At 25.8% G+C, this 20,320-nt stretch overlaps 2 protein-coding genes across 2 annotated transcripts; both read left to right on the top strand.

The window, feature by feature from the left end:
- Positions 1–2,034: 2,034 nt before the first annotated feature.
- LOC145834750 (cytochrome c oxidase assembly factor 7-like) lies at positions 2,035–9,982 on the top strand. The gene is made up of 5 exons (XM_082942258.1): positions 2,035–2,170; positions 3,527–3,628; positions 4,520–4,718; positions 5,233–5,394; positions 9,658–9,982. The coding sequence occupies exons 1-5, from the start codon at positions 2,043–2,045 to the stop codon at positions 9,835–9,837; spliced, it is 771 nt and encodes a 256-aa protein (XP_082798384.1). The 5' UTR covers positions 2,035–2,042; the 3' UTR covers positions 9,838–9,982.
- A 654-nt stretch (positions 9,983–10,636) lies between these two features.
- On the top strand, positions 10,637–19,733 carry LOC145834265 (putative splicing factor YJU2B). Its single transcript, XM_082941648.1, has 7 exons — positions 10,637–10,697; positions 11,435–11,554; positions 11,931–12,032; positions 12,786–12,960; positions 15,726–15,913; positions 16,973–17,084; positions 18,713–19,733. Exons 1-7 carry the CDS (start codon positions 10,695–10,697, stop codon positions 19,009–19,011), a joined length of 999 nt encoding a protein of 332 aa, XP_082797774.1. The 5' UTR covers positions 10,637–10,694; the 3' UTR covers positions 19,012–19,733.
- The last annotated feature ends 587 nt before the right edge of the window (positions 19,734–20,320 follow it).

The raw sequence follows: 20,320 nt of genomic DNA on the forward strand, positions 1-20,320 counted from the left end.
TATTGAGAATGGAAAAAGTTATAATTTTTCCAAGACATTGAAAATGCTAAATTTCCCTGGACTTAAGTTTGAAGATAAATCATACATTTTGTTGGCTTACAACATGCTTTACCATTATGCTCCAAATTTAGAGTACACAAATTTACCATTGAAACTAACAGATAGTGTGGTTTTCCTCAATATGGTTGTGGACTATGGTGTCAGTCTAAAGCTTAAAAGGTTTACAGACATGTCTGCCAACTGCAATAAAACTTACAAAAAAGTGAAAGCAGCTGTGAAGCTGTTGCCTTTTCTTGAAGAGGCTGGAGTGAATTTAGTTAACCTGAAAGACAAGCAAAAGAAATCTATCATAGACAACTTGAACAAAAAATTGACTAGTCTTAAAATTTGTTTAGACCCTCCTGCAAGTGCTTTGTTTTATGTTGGAAAAAGATTTAAGTACTTGCAGAAGTTGGAAGTTTATTTCACTTGTTTGAAGCGTCTTAATGGAAATAGCAGTTGTTTCAAAGAACCAAACAGTAGGGATTTGTTTCAATTCAGAAATTTGAAAAGTTTCAAGTTCAGTTGTGTGGTGAGTACAAGTTTTAAAGTTACAAATACTGTTTTTCTAATTTTAAGAAGCTGTCAAGACACTTTGAAAAACTTTGAAATAGAAGGATATGAAAAAGAAAACGTTAAAGAGGTGCTTGATTTAGTTTGTTGTGAAGATTTTGCTCTGGAAAACATAACTTTTAGTTTTGTTAGTTTTCTAACATTTGAGCATGTTATGCAAATAGTTACATTTTATATTGACAAAAAAGTTAGTTTAAATGTAGAAAATTGCAATAAAATTAGTCTTGATGAGTTACTATCTGTCAAAGGCTACGTTTTACATAAAAGTGTAAAAAACTTGTTCAACTTTAATTTTAAACATGAAGGTTCTACATACTAATCTTAACATTTTTTTGTACATTTGGAAAATAATGAAATTAGTCTGCCTACTTGTTTTATTCACAATGTTTTTTAAAATGTTTTTAACACCTTTATACTGCTGTAACAATTAAATTTAAAAAAAAGCTAGAAAAGTTATGATAACTTCATATAAACTAAAAAATTGAATTAGAATGTCAGTGTATAAACATAATATTTAAAGAAGTCAATTATTTATTTTATATGTTATCTTTTTTATGTCTATGTTTCTAAAACCCACTAATCTTTCACAATACTCCTAAATTGTTGTACAACTGTAAATTATTGTAAAATTATTGTAATAATATTTTATGAAAAGGGTTGTAAACTAGTTTTTTATTAGAATTTTATTTTTGAAAATATTAAAAGTTATCATACAGAAATTTTAGCTAGCAATTATATTAAGTTAGATTTGCACAAACTTAACTGAACTATTTCTTTAACCTTTTTTATTTTTGGGTATATTTAAATTGTATTTGCAAATTAACAATCATAAAAATTCTAGAACTGTTTTTAAGCCTTATATGTATATTTTTTGTTATATTTTGAACATTGTTTCTCAGAACTCAAATTAAAAAAGCATTCACTTAAATTTAGGATAGTCTTGTATTAAAAAAAACAATTCAATTCTCTTTAAAACTTTATATACATTAGTTTATCAATTATTTAGTTATTTAAAATTGTGTGATTTTCTTTTGCTATCAACAGATATTTATCTTAAACACATACAAATTAAATTTTATAACATATATATTAAGAAGCATGCAACTTTTACATATTATGTTAAGGTTATGTTAGTTAATCTTAATTCCAATAGTTAAAATAATCCAATCATTTCCATATTATTGTGCAATTTTTCTTCAAAAAAATATTTTAGTAGTTTTCAAAGCAACTGCACAAACTTTTTAAATTGAAAAAAATATCTTGGTGTTTTTAAAGTTGTGCCAAAACACTTCGAGATATCAAGAATTCTTATACACTTGCTCTGAAAGACAAACTACATACAATAGTTACTTTTGTTTTAAATTGGTTTAAAACATTTAAAAACTCATGATTAAATTAAATTCATACATTTTAAGCAGCAAGTAGATAAAATGTCAAATCTAGCTACCAATCCGGTCGATTTAACAAATGAGGAAGAAACACAAGAATGGCTCAACAACATTGAAGTTGAATACAGTTATGCCTGCTACAAAGAAAAAGATGCCGACTTCTGTTTCAGGTCAGCTTGGTTAAACTGCTTTTAAATATTAATTAACAAAATTGTGTTTAAAAGTTTTTAAGTTTGGATAAAATCTGAAACTTTTTTTTCTACTACAAAGACCTAGTTAAGATAATGTCTAAATTAAACATTACAATAGCTCTGTGTTAGTTTTGAAATATTAATTAAAATGATTGAAATTATTTTTAGCTAAATCTTATTGGTAATTTGATACTTAGTTTGCAGCATTAGCGCTAATTCAGGTTACTTAAATTTTTTTAACCTTTTAAATGTTTTAAGTTGTTGAAACTAATCCAACGTTCCCATTTAAATTTATGAAGTGTTAATCTTATAGAACTAAAAAGTTATGTTGTTATATATAACTTGTTATTTATACTTATTGTTTACAAGTATTACAAACTATGTAAGTATCACACCTAAATTTTTCATTAATTTATATTAAGTTATTTATGTTGTTAACTCAAATGAGTTACTGCAAGCTAAATCCACTGTTAACAACCATTTTTCAGCCAAATATTTTAAAACACAGCTAATACTAACAGAAAAGTTATAAGTTGTTTTCTTTGAAACATGCAGTGAAATGTTTATGCTCTTTTCAAAAGGTTCAAGTGAACATGTTTACTCAAATATCTTTAAAATGTTAAATTTTTGAGTTTATTAAATAGTTTCTAAAGTTTGTCTTGTACTTGATAAAGCGACAATAACATGTAAATCAATAGAAGTTTTTAGTAAACTGTAAGCTCAGTTTAAATCAAGTTAGTTAGTGATGACTTTAGTTTTAGCTATTGGTGATAGTTATCAATGAGTGTTAGTACTGATGTATATTATCACTATATTTTAAAACTGTAAGTACAGTTTAGATGCAATTTTAGTTTTTTTACAAAAACCTATACTAAATTTTGAAATTCAGTAAAAGTAAACTAAAACAAGTATCATTTTGATAAAATTGTTAAGCAAAATTAAAGCAATATATTGGAATAAAAAATAATTAATTTAAATTTTTGGAAAAATTCTTAAAGCTAATTTTATATTACTCAAATACTATAAGTTTTACAAAATTTGTTATACTGTTAGAAAAACACTTTTTTATACTAACTGCATCTATTTATTGCTTATAAGTAGTTTCGTACACATAACAAAAACATATTTATCATTTCATTTTAGATTTCAAATGTAAAGTGAAAATATGCAGTATTTCTCAATGTTCAGTGATTTATTTTTATTTTTGTATCATCTATGACGTTTATTGTTTGATAACTGGATATGATATAAAAATTCTATGTTTAATTTTTTTTTTTTTTATTCTTTGGCTTTTATTTTATTAGTGTTTGATTTGACTATTAATTTCAATTTTAGATTAGGAGAGTTTATGCAAAACATAAGGAAAGACTTCAATAAAGCTTCTGAACATTTCAAGTTTGGATGTGAAACCTACAACAATCCACTCTGCTGTTACAGGTAAATATGGAAATTAAATGAAGTTAATTCAAAATAAATTTGTATAAATATATTTAATAAAAATAAAAACAAATTATACAGTAATCTTCCTTTATTCTACCAACATATGTTTCTGTGTGTCAACGAATCAACACACTTCAACTGGGTTCTGTAAAAAAATAATTACTGTAATGAGAGAATAGAAGCATAGAATTACAGTAATTATTTTTTTACAGAACCCAGTTGAAGTGTGTTGATTCGTTGACACACAGAAACATATGTTGGTAGAATAAAGGAAGATTACTGTATAATTTGTTTTTATTTATATTCCAGTGAAGTTACTTTACTAGGATCTTTTATTAGCAAACAATTAAAACTATATTTTGAACAGTTATAAATATATTTATGTTTTTTTTATGTGTAAACTTTTCAAGATTAAAATAATTTTGGGTTGTTAAAGTTAAGCTTTTGTACTAAAACTCTGTATAAAAACAACTTATCACAATTTTTCTGTTTTGTTAGATAAAGGAACATTATTAAATATTAGTAGTTTTAAGCATATTTTTTTGTGATTTTAAACTGAACTGTTTCAATAATTGAATTATTTCTCAATCTTGTTTTTATTTATTATCAACATTATTTTTAGCCAATAGATTGATAAATCAAATACAGAAAAGTTTAAGTATTTTTTCTAATGGTAGAATAGGGAAAACAAAGATGTTTAAATGTTAAAAAAAATAATCATCATCATTATTAAGTTTAGGTACTTATTAAACATGCTGCTGCCACTTTGAAAGCATCTAAAGATATTGTTTTACACAGATTAGTTCACACCTTCAATGAACAGATTTTGACTGAAAAAATATTTAAACATAAAATATTCATTCATCAAATTAGTTTTTTACCCAACAGATTGGGTCAGTCCCACCAACTGGGCCGGGGAGGCATGGCCAAGGACCAATTGAAAGCGGCCGAGTGCTACAAGAAGGCCTGTGATTCGCCAATCACCGACGAGCTCGCCAAGAACCAGCGAATCGGAGACGCTTGCGGCAGCTTGGGCTTCATGCTGATTGGAGATCACGATAAAAAAATAACCCAGCATCTTTACAAGGTTGAACATGTGTTTTAAAAAAATTTTAAAAGTTTTTGTTTTTAGCATTAGTTGATGAGCTAAAACATGTTTGCTCAGCATCTGTTTATGGTAAAGTTTATTTTATTATTAAACTTCATACTCATTGTAATTTTTAGTTGTTATAAATTTTTTAGGATTCAATAGAAGTAAAATTGATTAAAAAAAATTGAATTCATTATAATTGCTCTTATAAATATTAATAATTAAATTACTTTCTTCTATTTACAATAAATAAAACTATTTGTTTAGTTTATTTACTAGTTTTCAACCTAATATTTTTGATAAGTTTCTATCTATTAATAACTTAAATCCTTTTTGCATTTAAACATTTAATATAAGTTTTTACAGCTAGAAATCTTAAGAAAAATTAAATTTACAATTTATGAACCTGCTTCTAAAAATGAGCATTTAATATTGAAGATGAAATCATAAGTTCAAATAACTTTAAAAAACTCCAAAAATTGTATTATATTTAGAATAATCAAATTACTAGAACGAGGATTCAGGTGACGTGACAACAGCTGACATGACGTATGCGAACTTCAAGCGAAGCTGCGAACTGGACAACGTGATTGGCTGCAATCTCTTGAGTCAGTTCTGCATGACCGGTTTTCCGGACAGGGGCGTTCCTACTAAGGAGAAGGATTATGTACAGGTACATAAGTTTGATCTTAACTATTAGCTTATTAGTTTTAGTTTCTTTGGTTTAACTCATTTTTATACAAACTTCATTATGTTAACTTAATTAAAGGGTGAAAAGTATGAATTTTTGTTCGGTAATATGTCTGTAAAAGTTTGCTTCACACAGCTTTACTTATTTTTTTTTAAAGTCTTTATAATAAATATTGGTAACTTTCAAACAACGTTGCGTAATATTAGAAACAAATTTAGTTTCAAACCTTCTGCCAACAGAAGCGCTGTTTTACCAAGAGTTTCAAAACCATGAAAATAAGGGCTTTTATTGAAAAAAGCCTAATAAAGTGTTTATATTTTTCTCTCAACTTCGTCAGAGAGTTGACTTTTGACAGATCTAAGACTTTAGGCGAGCCTTGTTAGGTTATTTGAACCAATTAATTTAAAAATTTTTCCCCCTTATGAGAATTGACGAAATGTAGGAACAACGTTTGATTTACACAAAAACTATCTCTTATTGTTTTAACTTTTTATTTCAAAACTGTTCGGGCATGGTACTTCAGGTGTTGAACTTTACAGTTTCTTTTCAATGTTTTTTACTTAAGACATTTTTTTACCTTCAGTTTACTTTTATACTTGATATAGAAAAAAAAGTTTTTTTTAAACTTGGAAGAAATTAACAAAAATAGACCAGTGGCAACTCTGCTCACAACTGCAGCTAAGATCCTAAAACATCTCTCTAAAAATCGAAACGATACGCTTCTTTAAAAGCGCTCTTACAGATTCGCTCTGTTTAGTACAATGTTTCTATCATATGCTTACGTCACTAAACAAAAACACAAATAAGTATCTGCACAAGTTCTTATATAAACGCGTGTGTATCCATATTATAGCTGTTTGTTAGGTAAACGCCCGGACCATAAGTTCCGATTTTAAACAGCTTTCTAGTAGCTGTGATTTATCCCAAACATTTAGGAAATATCGCTTTTTGTGCAATCGTTGAACATTAAGTTAGTAAATAGTGCTCTATGATTAGATATAAACAAACATAGTAATGTCTTTTATAATGAGAATTTAAAAGTATATTTATTATTAAATTACTTTTCCCTATGTGACAATAGACTATTTTAAACGTAGGATCAACCTTTAATTTACACAAAATTAATCTTTTTTAAATTTTATTTTAAAAGTGTTTTATATTAGGGCAAGGTAGTTGAGGTTTAATGATTTAAAAACTTTGTGTAAAATTGGTTACAGATAAGAATCGAAATACTGTTACTGTAATGATATATTAGTACTTTTTACTCATTGATAGCCTTAAATTCTTTCAGCTTCAAATTTAAAGCGCTTCTGATTGGCTAAAATTTAATTTCTGTTTATTAGTGTTTTAGTTAAAATAACTTAACTTTTTTTTTTCTTGTATGTTAGGTTAAAATGGGGTTAGATATTTCAGATAAAATTTAAAATTTTGGGTAAATTTGGTCAAAAATGAGGGTTTGAATGTTGTTAATATATTGCTTCCTTATCTCATTTGCATAATGTTATGAATGAAAAAGATAAATAAACCTTATAACTGCAGCGGACCTTATTACATCTGTCTAAATTTGGCAATGATAAACTTCATTAAAAGCGCTTTTTTAGGTTCTCTCCGTTTTAGTACCACGTTCCTATCAAATCATTACGTCACTATATAAAAACACAACAAGTAGATGCATGCAGTTGTATATAAAACTCATGTATTACAACAGCGTGACTAGATTGTGCAGTATACTTTAATGCCCATAGATCCATTTTGAATCACCTTACTAATAGCTGCAATTTATCGAAACATGTAAGATTGTCACATTGTAAACTGATGCTATTATTCCAAAGTGAAACTTTTGTAATTAGAAACTAACGAACGCACGTTTTATTTTATGATTAAAACTTAAAAGTACTTCAAAATTTTTCTGTATCAGTTTATCAAGGAACAACACAAAATTATTTTGTTAAAAAAAGTTTAAGATTTTAAAGTGATCACCACCAGTGCCTTTTTTAGTTTGATAAATCCCAGCTTTTTCAAAAAGTTGATAGAAAAGAAAAAAAAAATAATAAAAATGAAAAATTAAGGAGTGTAAGAACTGTAATCTTGTGAATTCCGTTTAAAATTTAAGTGAAAATAATAAATTCAAATAACTTACGACTGAAATTTGTACTTATTCTTTCTATCTCTAAACTAATAATGTTACGTATAAATGTAAAATTTTACATTATATTTTTACAAGCAAAGTAGATTTAAAACTTTTTTATATTCGGCAAAGGAACAATCATTGTTTAATAATTCAACTCTAAGTTTTAAATTTAATTATTTTCCATCAATCATAAACTGAGCAGCATACAAAAACTTTGAAACAGGTTTTCATTTAATATTTTTTCTTAGTTTTTAAGATCATGCACATTTTTAAGTACAACGTTTCTATCAAATTCCTAAGTCATTAGATAAAAACACAACCAGTAGCTGCAAAGAATATTATATAAAACGGTTGTTTAATAAGTTCTCACTTGGTTACAAGGTTGTCACTTTACCTGGTAACCTGGAAAACCTAGATTTTGAGAAATTTGGAAAAATAAACTTGAATCAGAACCAAAATCACTAAAATATGTGGAAAAACTATAATTTTTAACATTTTAAGTAGTAAAATTTTGCTTTGGCACAAAAAATCTATAACATGATTAAAAAACTTTTGTCATCAACAAAAAAATATTTTTATTAAAAAACACATTTTAAGTAGCTTAATAGTATCTTTTCATTGTTTTTATACTATTTAACCCAGTTTCTTACCTTAAACTTAACTTTAAACTAAAAATAGACCCAAAAATGTCTACTTTTAAAAACCTGGAGTGGTTAGCTTAGTCCAATTCCAAACAGTCTTTCAGCAGCTACGAATTACACTAAACCATAAGAAATTATCGCCCTTTATATAGTCATTGAATGTTTAATAATATAGATATAGATATTTATTCTAAAAAAGATTACATTAACATAAGCACAACTTTGATTTATTTAAAATTAGTCTTCTTTTTTTTTTTAGATGTTGATTACTATAAAATATTTTTTACCTGTTTGAGTAATGTTGGCCAGGTTTAGTGTTTTAGAAGCTTCGGGTAAAGTTAGCTGGTAATGATTTAAATATTACTGTTGTAATGACGATTAGTATATTTTACTCGTAGCAAGTTCGAAAAGGTATGCTTCACTGAAAGGTAGAAATTTATACTGTATAGAACAACGTTTCCACCAAATGCTTACGTCATTATACAAAAACACATAAAAACAGTATGCATCAAGTAGTATATAAATCTGTGTTCATTTAGTTGTCTAATTGTCAATTAAATATATGCTGGGTCTAATCTTAACAGCTTTCTAGTAGCTGTAATGTGTCAAAATTTTGAACAGTATTTCTTGTAGTGTTAACTTATTGTTTTTAGTTAAAAATTATTACTTTTCTGTTTAAAAGTCAACGAACTTGGAATTATATTTTACAATTAAAACTAAAAAGTACTTAAATTTGTTTTTCTTTATCAGTTTTTCAAGGACCAACACATTTTTTTAATAAGTTTAAAACGCGCGCTTGTAGATTCACTTTTTTAACTCCAACGTTTTTATGAAATGCTTACGTCATCAAATAAATATTACAACAAGTAAATTAAATAAATTTATCTATATATATATATTATCATTTAATAAATGTGTGTTTAATTAAATTAACTGTTAGGGAGAAAAGAAGAAAGTTCATTCATTCTTGTTTATACAATTTCCCATTAGCTGTGAAATATACTCAAAGTTTGAGGAATAATGATTTGGTTTAACCACTGAACGTTAAATTGAAAAATAGTCATTTTTTATTAGGAACATCAACAAACATTTTAATATGTTTCGTAATTAAAATGCTTTGGTAAAACGCCCAAATGTGAAACCAGTTGCATTTTTTATTGTTTAAAACCTACTACTACTACTGCTTTTAAAAGCGCAGTTTTTTCTTGATGTTTTCAAAATTTCGAAAAAGAAGCGCGTCCGTTGAAGGAAAGGAAAAAATTTCATGTTTTTATCCAATTATCCATCTTTAGATTATTTCAAACAGCTTTCCAGGTGCTGAGATTTATTCCGAGCATTCTTAATTTATTTAATTTTTTGAAAATAAAATTTAAAATAACATCACTTTTGTAATTACAAATAAACAGCTGTTTGAGATCTTTTACAAATTAGAACTAAATATTAATCTGACGTAAAAAATACCGACTTTCTCAGGGGGCCAAGTGGGCGGAGAAGGCGTGCATGCTGGGGAACGCGGGGGCGTGCAACAACCTGGCGGTGATGTACAGCCGGGGTGAGGGGGTTTCCCAGGACAGAGAGAAGCAGAAGTTCTACGAGGACCGGAGAGACGAGTTCACCAAGGGAAGCTTCTCGCAGACGTTCGGAAAGAAGTAGGAGGTTTTGCGGGACCGGGGAAACGGGCTGTGAGCTGGAAATAGACATTTAATGACATTATAGTTTATATTGTAATTTGAATTAAAAAGTACTGAAAGTAAGCGTTAAATTTTATTATTTATTTATTTCATTCAATTGAAAAATTTCTGACTATAAAAAAATGAAATTAAACAGTAAAAAAATTATGTTAATTGTTTTAGCTTATTTTGATGGTATTTATATCTAATTGCACTTTTTAAATTACTTAATTGTTTCACTCAGTAAATGAGTTTTCAAAAACGTTTTAATCTAAAAGCTACACTTTGTAAAGTTTTTTTTTTCATTTTACTTTATTTAGCATGTGGTTTGTTCAGTTATAGCAATGTATATACATAATTTTGACATTGTTATTTTTGCTTCATAAGTATAAAACAAATATTTATTAAAAATACTTTTTATTGTATGTTTAAAAAATGTTTTAGAAAGTGTGTAACTTTTTATATCTGATAGTTGAAACAAAGTCTTTTCATTAATAAATTTTCTTTAAATTAAAATTATAAACTATCGAGCTGTGTAAGAGTTAAAAATTTTAACAAATTAAATTAAAAAAAAACTTTTTTCAAATTATAGTTGTCTAATTAAATATATTAATTTTTCATATGTAAATACCTTATAATAGGTATAAGTTTGTTAGAAAATTGAAATAGATTATTGAATGGTATTATATGTATTTTTTTTGTTAATTCACTTGACTTTATTTTATTCGTTAATTGTTTAGAACTGTTCTTAGTTAATTTGACAAATATTTAAATAATTTTACAGATTTTAGTTGATTATTTTTAAAGTTCATAAGAAAACTTCCCAATTCAATATCAATCATGGTAAGTAAGAGCTTATGATATTTTCATTAAATAATATTTCTTTGAAAAGACTTTCTTTTTAAAGAATATGTTTAAAATTGCAGTTTTTGTTAAAATCTATCCTGTTAACTTTTGTATAATTGTTTTTGATGAAATTGAAGTTAACAACAGCTGTGTTTAATTTTCGAAAATTTGAGCACAATCTAACTAAATTTAAACTGAACATAAATAAAATATCTCATTTTAAAGCCTTCTGCAAGTTGGTGCCACAATTGAATAAGTTCTGTTTCAATACCAAAATCTTTTACAAAAAAATTTGAAATTTAAAACAGTTTTCCAATTTAGACACATTAACGCTTTGCTTTAAAACTATCTCTATAGTGATTATTTTACTTAATAAAAGTTACTCACATACATTAAAACATGAAATAAAAGCCTTTTGCAAATTGATGCTAAGTTTGAATGGATTCTAATTAAGTTAAAATTTTTCCTTAACAGGTTTTTAATTCAAAATAGCTAATTCAATTGAGATATATCACCGCTTTGATTTAAGACTAACTCTATAGTGATTATATAAACTTTTATAAAAACTTTCAAAACAGGGTGAACGGTGAACTAATCAAATGAAAGTTTTAAGTATAATTATTTTTCATTTAAAATAGCTAAATCAATACAGTCATATCATCAATTTAATTTACTTTAACCTTACACTTAGTAGTCAACTGCGCACACTTTATTAAAACGTTACATTAATAAAGGGTGAACGGAAAGGTGTGAACAAATACTACCCGCCGGATTTCGATTACAAGGTACATGGCAATTTGGACAGGTACCACAACTCTCACCCGTTGAGAGAAAGGGCTAGCAAGCTGTCGCAGGTTGGTATCAATTTACATTGTTTTAGGCTCAGCATAATTTAAATAATTCAGTGATGCATGTATATTGTGATATTAACTATTACTTTTTAGCGTTGTTTAACACTCAGCAATCTTAAGTTATACAGCAATGCAGTTGTATTAGTGGTTTTAGAATATCCAAGCCGGATCCTGCCCGAGTGCAGAAACGTTTTTCCCGTGAAGTATTTTTTTAGATTTGAAATGCCATATAGTGTTTGGTGTGACTAGATTATTAAACTTATTTTATTTTATAATTTAATTTTTCAGAGCAACTTGATTATTATATTTTAAATTCCTATAATATTTATTGTAAATAAAACATTATACAAATTTTATTCATAATTAAAATTATTTACAGGGAATCTTGATTATCAGATTCGAAATGCCATATAATATTTGGTGCAATGGTTGTGGAATCCACATAGCCATGGGAGTCAGATACAATGCAGAAAAGAAAAAGGTTTGATCGTTTGTCTTTTTTATTTTTAGTTCTAAAGCTAGATGGTAAAATTTATGTATATTTTGTATTGTTTTACAAAATAAGCATTTGCATGAAGTTATAAAAGTCTAAGCTTTCAAACAAGTTATTAAAAAAAATAATTAAAAAAGTTTTAGTATATATTTTGTTGTTTCAATAAAATTTATGTATTGTTCCTGTTCAAAGTTGTTTATAAATTACATTTAGTTAAATATGTTTTCCAAACAACTTTATAAAGCAATTTAAAATCACATTGTATATATTTTTTTCTACTAGACTGAGTTTAACACTTTAATTTGTTTATAAATACTTCTTCAGTAAAGTTTACCTTATTTATAGTTTAAAATACCCAAGTGCTTTTTATATTGAAGTATACTTGTCAAGTTGTGTACAAACAGTTTTTAACCAACATTTTTGTGTCTATGCACATTATTTTTTTATCAAACTGAAGTTTTATGCACAAAGTATATTTAATTCAGTTTTGTATCCAAGTTTTCACAAAAACTACTTTAATCAGCTATAAAATATTACAGTCAGGTTTAAAAAGTAGTTGTATAATTTACAAATTTCGTATTATTTTCTACAGATAGACAAGTGATATAGTCCTGATTAAAAATTAAATCTTATATTTCAAACAGTTTTGTTATTATTTTCCACAGATAGACACATGGTATATAGCCCTGATAAAAAAATCTAATCTTATATTATAAACAATTTTCTTATTGTTTTTCACAGATAGGCAAATACTACAGCACGGTGATATACAAGTTCCGAATGAGGTGCCACTTTTGCGAGAACTACTTCGAAATCCAGACCGATCCTCAGAACTGCGACTACAAGATACTGAGCGGGGCGAGGCGCAAGGAGGAAAGGTGGGACCAGAAAGATAACGAACAAATTGAAACTACCGGTGAGATTATAAATAAAATTAACAAATTGAAACTGTTGCTTAAGCTATATTAAACAAATGTATGCAAAGAAAATAAACAGATTAAAACAACTGGTTAGATAGTATTAGATAAATATAAAAAGTTAAACTAACTTAATTAATACTAATTAGATTAAATTGAATATATATTTTAATGTAGAAAAAATTTACATTTATTAGTCAACTGCAATGAGTGTTTTTAAGTAAATTTAAAAATAAGACTTTACAAATACATAAGTACGCTTGATATAGTTTATCTGTTATGTGAAAAAAAAACTGTTTGTTTTCATTTGAAAATTATAAACTATTATAAAGCTTATTTCTCATTTTGAATGTTGATTTTTCTTTTTTAGTGATCTTAAACTTTAAAATTTTAAATAACAGCTCAAACTAATTTTGCCGTATATAAAATTAAGAATTTTTTTAAAATATAAAATATTTTAAAGCTTAACCCGGTCTAATATTTATAAAAACAAGTTACTTGGATAATTTGTTTTTTTTCTGGCTGTGTCACTAATTTTTTCTTGTAATTTTAAAAGTAAATAAATAAGACTAAACGGTAGGGATTTTTGTGTTGTTTTAAGTGGAAATTATCAAATACTTAAAATGCAATATTCAATTTTAGTCTTCTTTATAAAACATATATACATTATACAGTCTCATGACTGTGAAAGTGTTTTTGGCCACAACAAAGACAAAAATTAAAAATATTTGAAGAGCATAAACTATTTATACAGTTCAAGTTCAAAATATTATTCTAGCCTTGTTTATACAAGCTATAAAATACTAAACTCTTTGATTATTTCAAGTTTGTTTGCTGGTCATGAAAATTTTTTTTTTCTTATAACTCCTTTATAGGGGTAGGAGTACAGCACATTTTTTTGGTCATATTGTAATATTCATTCAAGTCATTATGATTTGGATGTGTTTTTGCTTCATTAAGAAGAATCTGAAAAAAAAAATCAAAAAAAAAACAACTGCTGCCCAAAAAACTAATTTAAACCTCAAAAATTACATACTTATCAATTTTTTGACTTAAACAGTAATAAAATCACTTATACATGTCCTAAACTTATAATTTATGTCTAAATGAAAGCTTATACTTATTAACAAATATTTAAAGACAATATAAACTTAACTTTTGTAATTGTAATTTACCTTGAAGCTACTATTATCAAGTAATTTTATAAGAGAAGTGTATTTTTTTTAGTAGAAGAATTTTTAGTTTTTTAAGCAAAAAGTATTTTTTTTAAATAAAATGAATTTTTAAACGCAAAGACTTAATTCACAGTTTTGATTAACAAAAATAAATTCTACTTGTTTTCAGTAGTTACTTTATTTTAGTTAACGGGTTAAAAAATAGCTGATATTTTTTTTAGTGTTTGATCGAATAAAGCTAAGAACAATATTCTTTTTTATTTTCCTTTGCTTATCCTAAGATGTGCGCAATTTATTTATATATATTTCTGATAATAACTTAACACATCTTTTTATAAAAGTTTTTTAGTTTTTATAAAGCTTTATATATTTCTTAAATAATGGTGTACAAATAATGTAAACATTATATTTGACAGTTGGTATTTTTGATTGAAAGTTTTAAGTCACGAATTAAGATTTTCAATGTAAACAAACAAAATTCACGTTTAAAACTGATTTTTTTCTCTGAAGTTTGATTGAAAAATACCGTTCAAATTACTATTGGAAATATAATGTTTAAAGGAACAGATAGGCTTACTAAAATTAATTAAATTACTTGAACTCAAATTTGAGTTCATATTTCTGTTTGCATGTTTTTGATAAACATCTTTAAAGTTTGCAGAATTATAGAAAAAATCTTGATATAAGGAAATTTTAAAATTAGCATGTATATAGTTTTTTATCTAATTTAACTTTTAAAGATCTTACAATTCGTTTTACGACTAAGTAATTTTTTTAACTTAAAAGTTAATCTTAATGCTTGCATTTTGTACTTATAATTAAAATAATGGCTAAAATATTTCAACAAAAATAACATAACAACTCGAAAAACAAAGAATAGAAATTATTTGTTGACAAAAATTTAAAAGTTTGTTTTTAACATTATTAAAGCAAATTATTTCGTAACATTTCAAATGCTTTGTTTTTGTTTAAGTTCTAAGTGTGTCAACTATTGTGTATTTAAACTATTGTGTGTCAAATATACAACTAAGCTGTATTTTTTTCAATAAAAAACATCATTAACAAAATGAGATGCTTATCTAAACAAAAATAAAAACTTTATTAGCCACTGGTTTGATATCAAATTTGAGCACATCCCATTTAGAAAAGGGAAAAGTAAAAATTAACGAAAATATAACAGTTTGATATCAGAGCATAAAGTGAAGAATGAAAATAATAAAGAAAGGAAAACTTTATGTAGTAGGACATATTTGATGTTGTAGTTTTAATTAAAAAGTGCAAACAAGTGCAAAATAAAAATAAAGTATTTAAATTAACTAGAGCACTATGTTATTCAAACAAAAATAAAACTTTATTAGCCACTATTTTGATAAGAAACACTACATCAAGAAAAGAAAAAAAGAAGAAACAGTTATAAATAATAAGTTAAAATTTATTAAGTTAATAATATCAGATATCAGAGCACGAAGTTGAAAATTGAAAAACTTGAACAAAATAAAACTAAAAGTGATAACACAAATTGATAGTGACTATTTTAATAAAATGCTTTAAAAAAAGACAAAAACATAAAGTATTGATAAACCAACCAGAGCACGAAGTGAAGAAGAAGCTGAAAACCGACCCGATGTTCAAGCTGGAGCACGCGAGGAAGGACGCGGAGAAGCTGAAGGTGAAGATACCCTCGCTCCAGGAAGTTCAGGAGAAGCAGGACCGGCTGATGAGGGACGACTACCAGCTGCACAGGGACCTGAGGAGGAAGTTCAGGGAAGAAAAGAAGGTAGAAATGAAAATTAGCTTGAAAAATAATAAAAAAGTGTTTGATTGATTTCAGTTTTAAAATAGAAAAAAAGTTTGTAGTATGTAGTATATATTGAAGCCGGGAGCGGGTCAAATATGCACGAAGGGAAAATTTTTCACGAAGTGTCACTTTTGCACTGGGGGTCACGTTTGAACGAAGACATTTTGCACAAAGAGTAATTTTTGCATGACAGTAAGAAAAAATAAGAAGAATACTGACTGAGGGTAAGAGTTAGGGGTAAGTAATATATATTGAAGCCATGGGTGTAAATTGGAAGATTTTGTGTAAAAAAAAAATGCTAGTTTGCAAACAACAAAAAACCCACAAACGTCTAACTACATTTGAAAACTTATTTTTTCACATATAATACACTGAGATATTTGTATTAGGATCAGCATCAAGTAAATTTTTTATAACCACTTTAGGAGTTGGTGACCTCAAGAAGTCAATTAACTTAGTTACTATTAATTGATATACAATGTTTTTAGTACTTGTGTCGTGTGCACAGTATATCATACTCTTTATATTAAATTATACTTTTATATATATATTTTTAATTTTACAAAAAACTTATCTACGAATTTTAGACTAACAGGTTAAAAAAACAGATTTTACAATATAAGCTCGAGCGTAAAGTTGGCCTTTAAAGTTTACTGTAGTATTTTTAAAATTCTGTTTTTTTTTGTTTTTTATAATAAATAATAATAAATAAATATAAAAACGATAATATATAACCAGCTGCTTGGATGCTTTACGTGAATAACTCTTTGTAGTACTATACATTTAATTCCCATAGCTAACTTAAATTTTTTTAAATTACATCAAATATTAACACAAAGAATAATTTTACAAAACTGTATGGACTTTAAAATTTAACAATTTTAATACAGAGAATAACAGCTCAAAATATTATACATTTAATTCCCATAGCAAACTTATATTTTTTTATATATGAAACTATATCAAACACTATCACCAAAAGTAGTTTTATAGAACTGTGTTAACTTTGAAATAAGAAATTTAACAATTTTACTACAGAGAATTACAGCACAGAACGAAGAAGATTTGAAGCTGTTGAACGGAAGTACATCACTAAAATTGTTGGATAAAAATGAGGAAGACGAAAAACTTGCGAGATTAAAAATGCTCGGTTTGTTTTATTGATTATTTATTGTTTAAAGATGTATAAGGTAGCATGTGTTTGTTCTTTAAGTTTTGTTTATTTAAACTATCATACATTCTTTATAATTTTATTTGAAATACCTAAATACTTAAAATATATATTTATAATCAGATAAATGTTGAAGTGTATTTTATTAGTTTTGTTATGCGCTTAATTCATATTCTGATTTTTTAAATTTAATAATTTTTTCCTGCTTTGGAAAATCAATTTAGAAAGCTAAGTTTTATCTACTCCTTAAACTTTTTCCTTATGCAGATAAAACTGGAAGCTTTAACTTAGTTTGTTTCTGATATTATTTTTGCCTTTGAGTTTTATTTTATGTTATAAATATTTTTTTGTAATTTTATTTTTAAACTTAAAATTTTAAAAATAGGTAATTTTATGTATATATCTATTTTTTATCAAATCCGTGTTATATCAGTAACTGTATTTGAAAAATATACATAACATAAATTATTATTCATGATTTTTTCAAGTTCTGTTTTATACCTAGTTAAAAAAATAATATTGAACAACTAAAGTTTAGTTACAATTAGTTTTGTCTCATTAAATTAGTAATAAAATGTTACTCAGTACACCTGTCTAGTGTAATGTTTGCTCAGCATTTAGTAGGAATTGTAATGTAAACAACTTGGACTAAAAACAAATAGAAAACTTGTTTGATATGTTACAGTAAATTAAGTCTTTTTTGTCATTTTGCATAATTTTTTTTTGAGTTTTGTTTATATAAAGTGCTAGGATAAATTTGCAAACCTTTAAGTGTGGTAATTAAAGTAGTTAATCAGTATTAGATTAGTGTAATATTTTGGTTTAACAGTTATAAAAACTGAAATAAAGATTTTTTAATATATTTAAGTACCAGGTTTGAAAACTTCAAGTTTTCTTTTTCTTCAGAAAAGCAAAATAAATAACTTTTGTAAAAAATAGAAAGCTTTATTTCAATTAACAAGTGAATTTCGTAGGTACTTATTTTAGCTACAAATTATTTAACAGTCTTGTGTGCATTTACTTTAGCAGAATAAGCATTTTCATAAAATTAAGCAACATGTTTATTTTTATTAGTACTAAATGTTCACATGATATAAAGTGTTTTTGACTTTAATTATATATCAAAATTAATTGTTCCTGCATATGTTTTATTGTCTTTTAAACAAGGTTGAAATTTTAAATTAAGTATTGAAGTTTGTAAAACTAAGAAATCTAGTAAAGTATGTCAAATAATAACTAGATAAAAATCGTTTTGAAATACTTCAATTTTTTGATTAAAAAATAGTTATAGTAATGAAAAAAACAATACATTTTTCATATTATATTTTCGTTCAGTTTTCTATACAAATTTACAATTTAAATTAGACTTAAAGATTCACAATTTAATTTTCAACAAATCTTTTAATAAATTTATTGTTTTTGCAAAAAAAGTAGTGAAACTAAGTTAAAAAGAGTTATAAAATATTAAAATTATAAAAAAAAGAAATGTATATATTTTGATTATAATTAATTTTCTTCAATTTATTTTATACATTAACTACCAATTACAAGGTCAGCATTTTATTTATTTTCAAACAATTCGCATAAACTAATTGTTATTTTCACAGAAAAAGTAGTAAAAGTAGACAAGGCTGAAACTCCAATATTCAAAAACACCAGCACCAAGAAAGAAACCACCGACAAAGAAAAGCTGATAAAACTCCTCCAGCAATCCACCAGGAAGAAAAATCCAGAGAAATCGGGGCTGAAGAGAAAGCTCTCGGGCCTGATAGTGAACAAGAAGAAACCGGAAAAGGAGAAAGGCGAAACGAGCAAGACGGAAAAAGTTTCGTCGAAAGCGGAAAAACCTTGCATTGTGTCGTCATTAGTTGCCGACTATTCCAGCTCGTCGAACGATGAGTTATGATATTAAAAAAAAACATTGATTATAAATTTAGGAGTTTTACAAGTAGTGTTTTTCAGCTTTTTTTAATGCATTTATTGATTTTTGTATAAAATTTTATTTTTTGAACTATGCATACAGAGGTTTTGTAGTGAGTTTATATAATAGATATATACTAAAAACTAAAATAATTTTATTTTTTGCCGGAAAAATAAATGTTAACGATTTTTTATTGGATTTTTACAGTTTAGTAAGTACTTAAGGCTTCAAAACAAATCAAGAGTAGATATTTTTTATATATACATAATATGGTTTTTATTTTTATTCTAAAATACTTTGTATTTGATTTACCTAAAAAAGAAAGTTTGTAATTTATACTCAAATAAATTAATTTTTGATGTTTTTTATACCAATTAAGGCAGCCTTGAAGTAAAATATTTCAATTATTTTACCTACGCTATAATGCCTTTGTGTTATTGCTTCATAATGCCATATGATCTAAATACCAACAGCTTAAAAGCTTTTTAAAACTGATCTGATTTTTTTATTGCTGTTTTTATGGTTTTTACTTTTTAGTAAATTCGAAAAAATAAAAACACGATTAAAAGAACAAAAGTACTGCTTTAGAAATACGTTGCTTTTGCTTCTAGTTTTTAAACAAAATTATTACTAAGTTGTAAATGTATAAAAATGATTTTTTTTAATTCAAGGTTTTTCGTATAAGATACATTATTATATAGTTTGATTAGCACATTGTGATATATTTTTGGTTGTGTGCAAAAAAAAATATTTGAAAAGTTTATGGATAATATTTTTTTCATCAGATAGTAAAAAAGATATAAAAAAAATTTGTTTTTTAATTTAAACTTTTAATTGTGTATAGCATGAGTACATTTGTCGGGACAACTAAACATTATAAAAAAGTCATGATAAAAAACACTATTCAATTGTAGTAGTTTTTGTACTGAGTTGTGATTACTATAGTAAATCATTTAAATGTTTAGTTTGATTGTAATAGATTAGTTTAAATTTAATGCTTTTGATACTCTTTTTGTTTGAATATATAATAAATAGCAGATAAAATTTCATCATTTGAATAATGATGTTTTATGGTAGTAATAAAATGAAAAAAAAAATTATCGTTTCAACTTTACATTTAAGTTTTATTTTATTGTTTTTTTGCAATTTGTTTTTGTTATAAATTAGGTAATTAGTTTTATGTCACCATAAGTAAATTTAGGAAAATTTACATTGGTATACAGAAGCCTTTTCAAAATTGTGCCAAAGTTAGTAAAACTGCTCTATATACAACTTGTTTGATAGTTGAATGCTT

Source organism: Thalia democratica, chromosome 4 (genome assembly GCF_965202585.1).
Source record: "Thalia democratica chromosome 4, ktThaDemo2.hap1.1, whole genome shotgun sequence".
Taxonomy (NCBI): domain Eukaryota; kingdom Metazoa; phylum Chordata; class Thaliacea; order Salpida; family Salpidae; genus Thalia; species Thalia democratica.

Excerpts from the sequence above, each read along its gene's own strand:
- LOC145834750 (XM_082942258.1), top strand. The coding sequence starts at position 2,043 with ATGTCAAATCTAGCTACCAATCCGGTCGATTTAACAAATGAGGAAGAA. Across the intron at positions 3,629-4,519 it reads AATCCACTCTGCTGTTACAG|ATTGGGTCAGTCCCACCAAC; the intron begins GTAAATATGGAA and ends TTTACCCAACAG. Across the intron at positions 4,719-5,232 it reads TAACCCAGCATCTTTACAAG|AACGAGGATTCAGGTGACGT; the intron begins GTTGAACATGTG and ends TCAAATTACTAG.
- LOC145834265 (XM_082941648.1), top strand. Across the intron at positions 12,961-15,725 it reads CGAACAAATTGAAACTACCG|AGCACGAAGTGAAGAAGAAG; the intron begins GTGAGATTATAA and ends TAAACCAACCAG. Across the intron at positions 17,085-18,712 it reads TGCGAGATTAAAAATGCTCG|AAAAAGTAGTAAAAGTAGAC; the intron begins GTTTGTTTTATT and ends TTATTTTCACAG.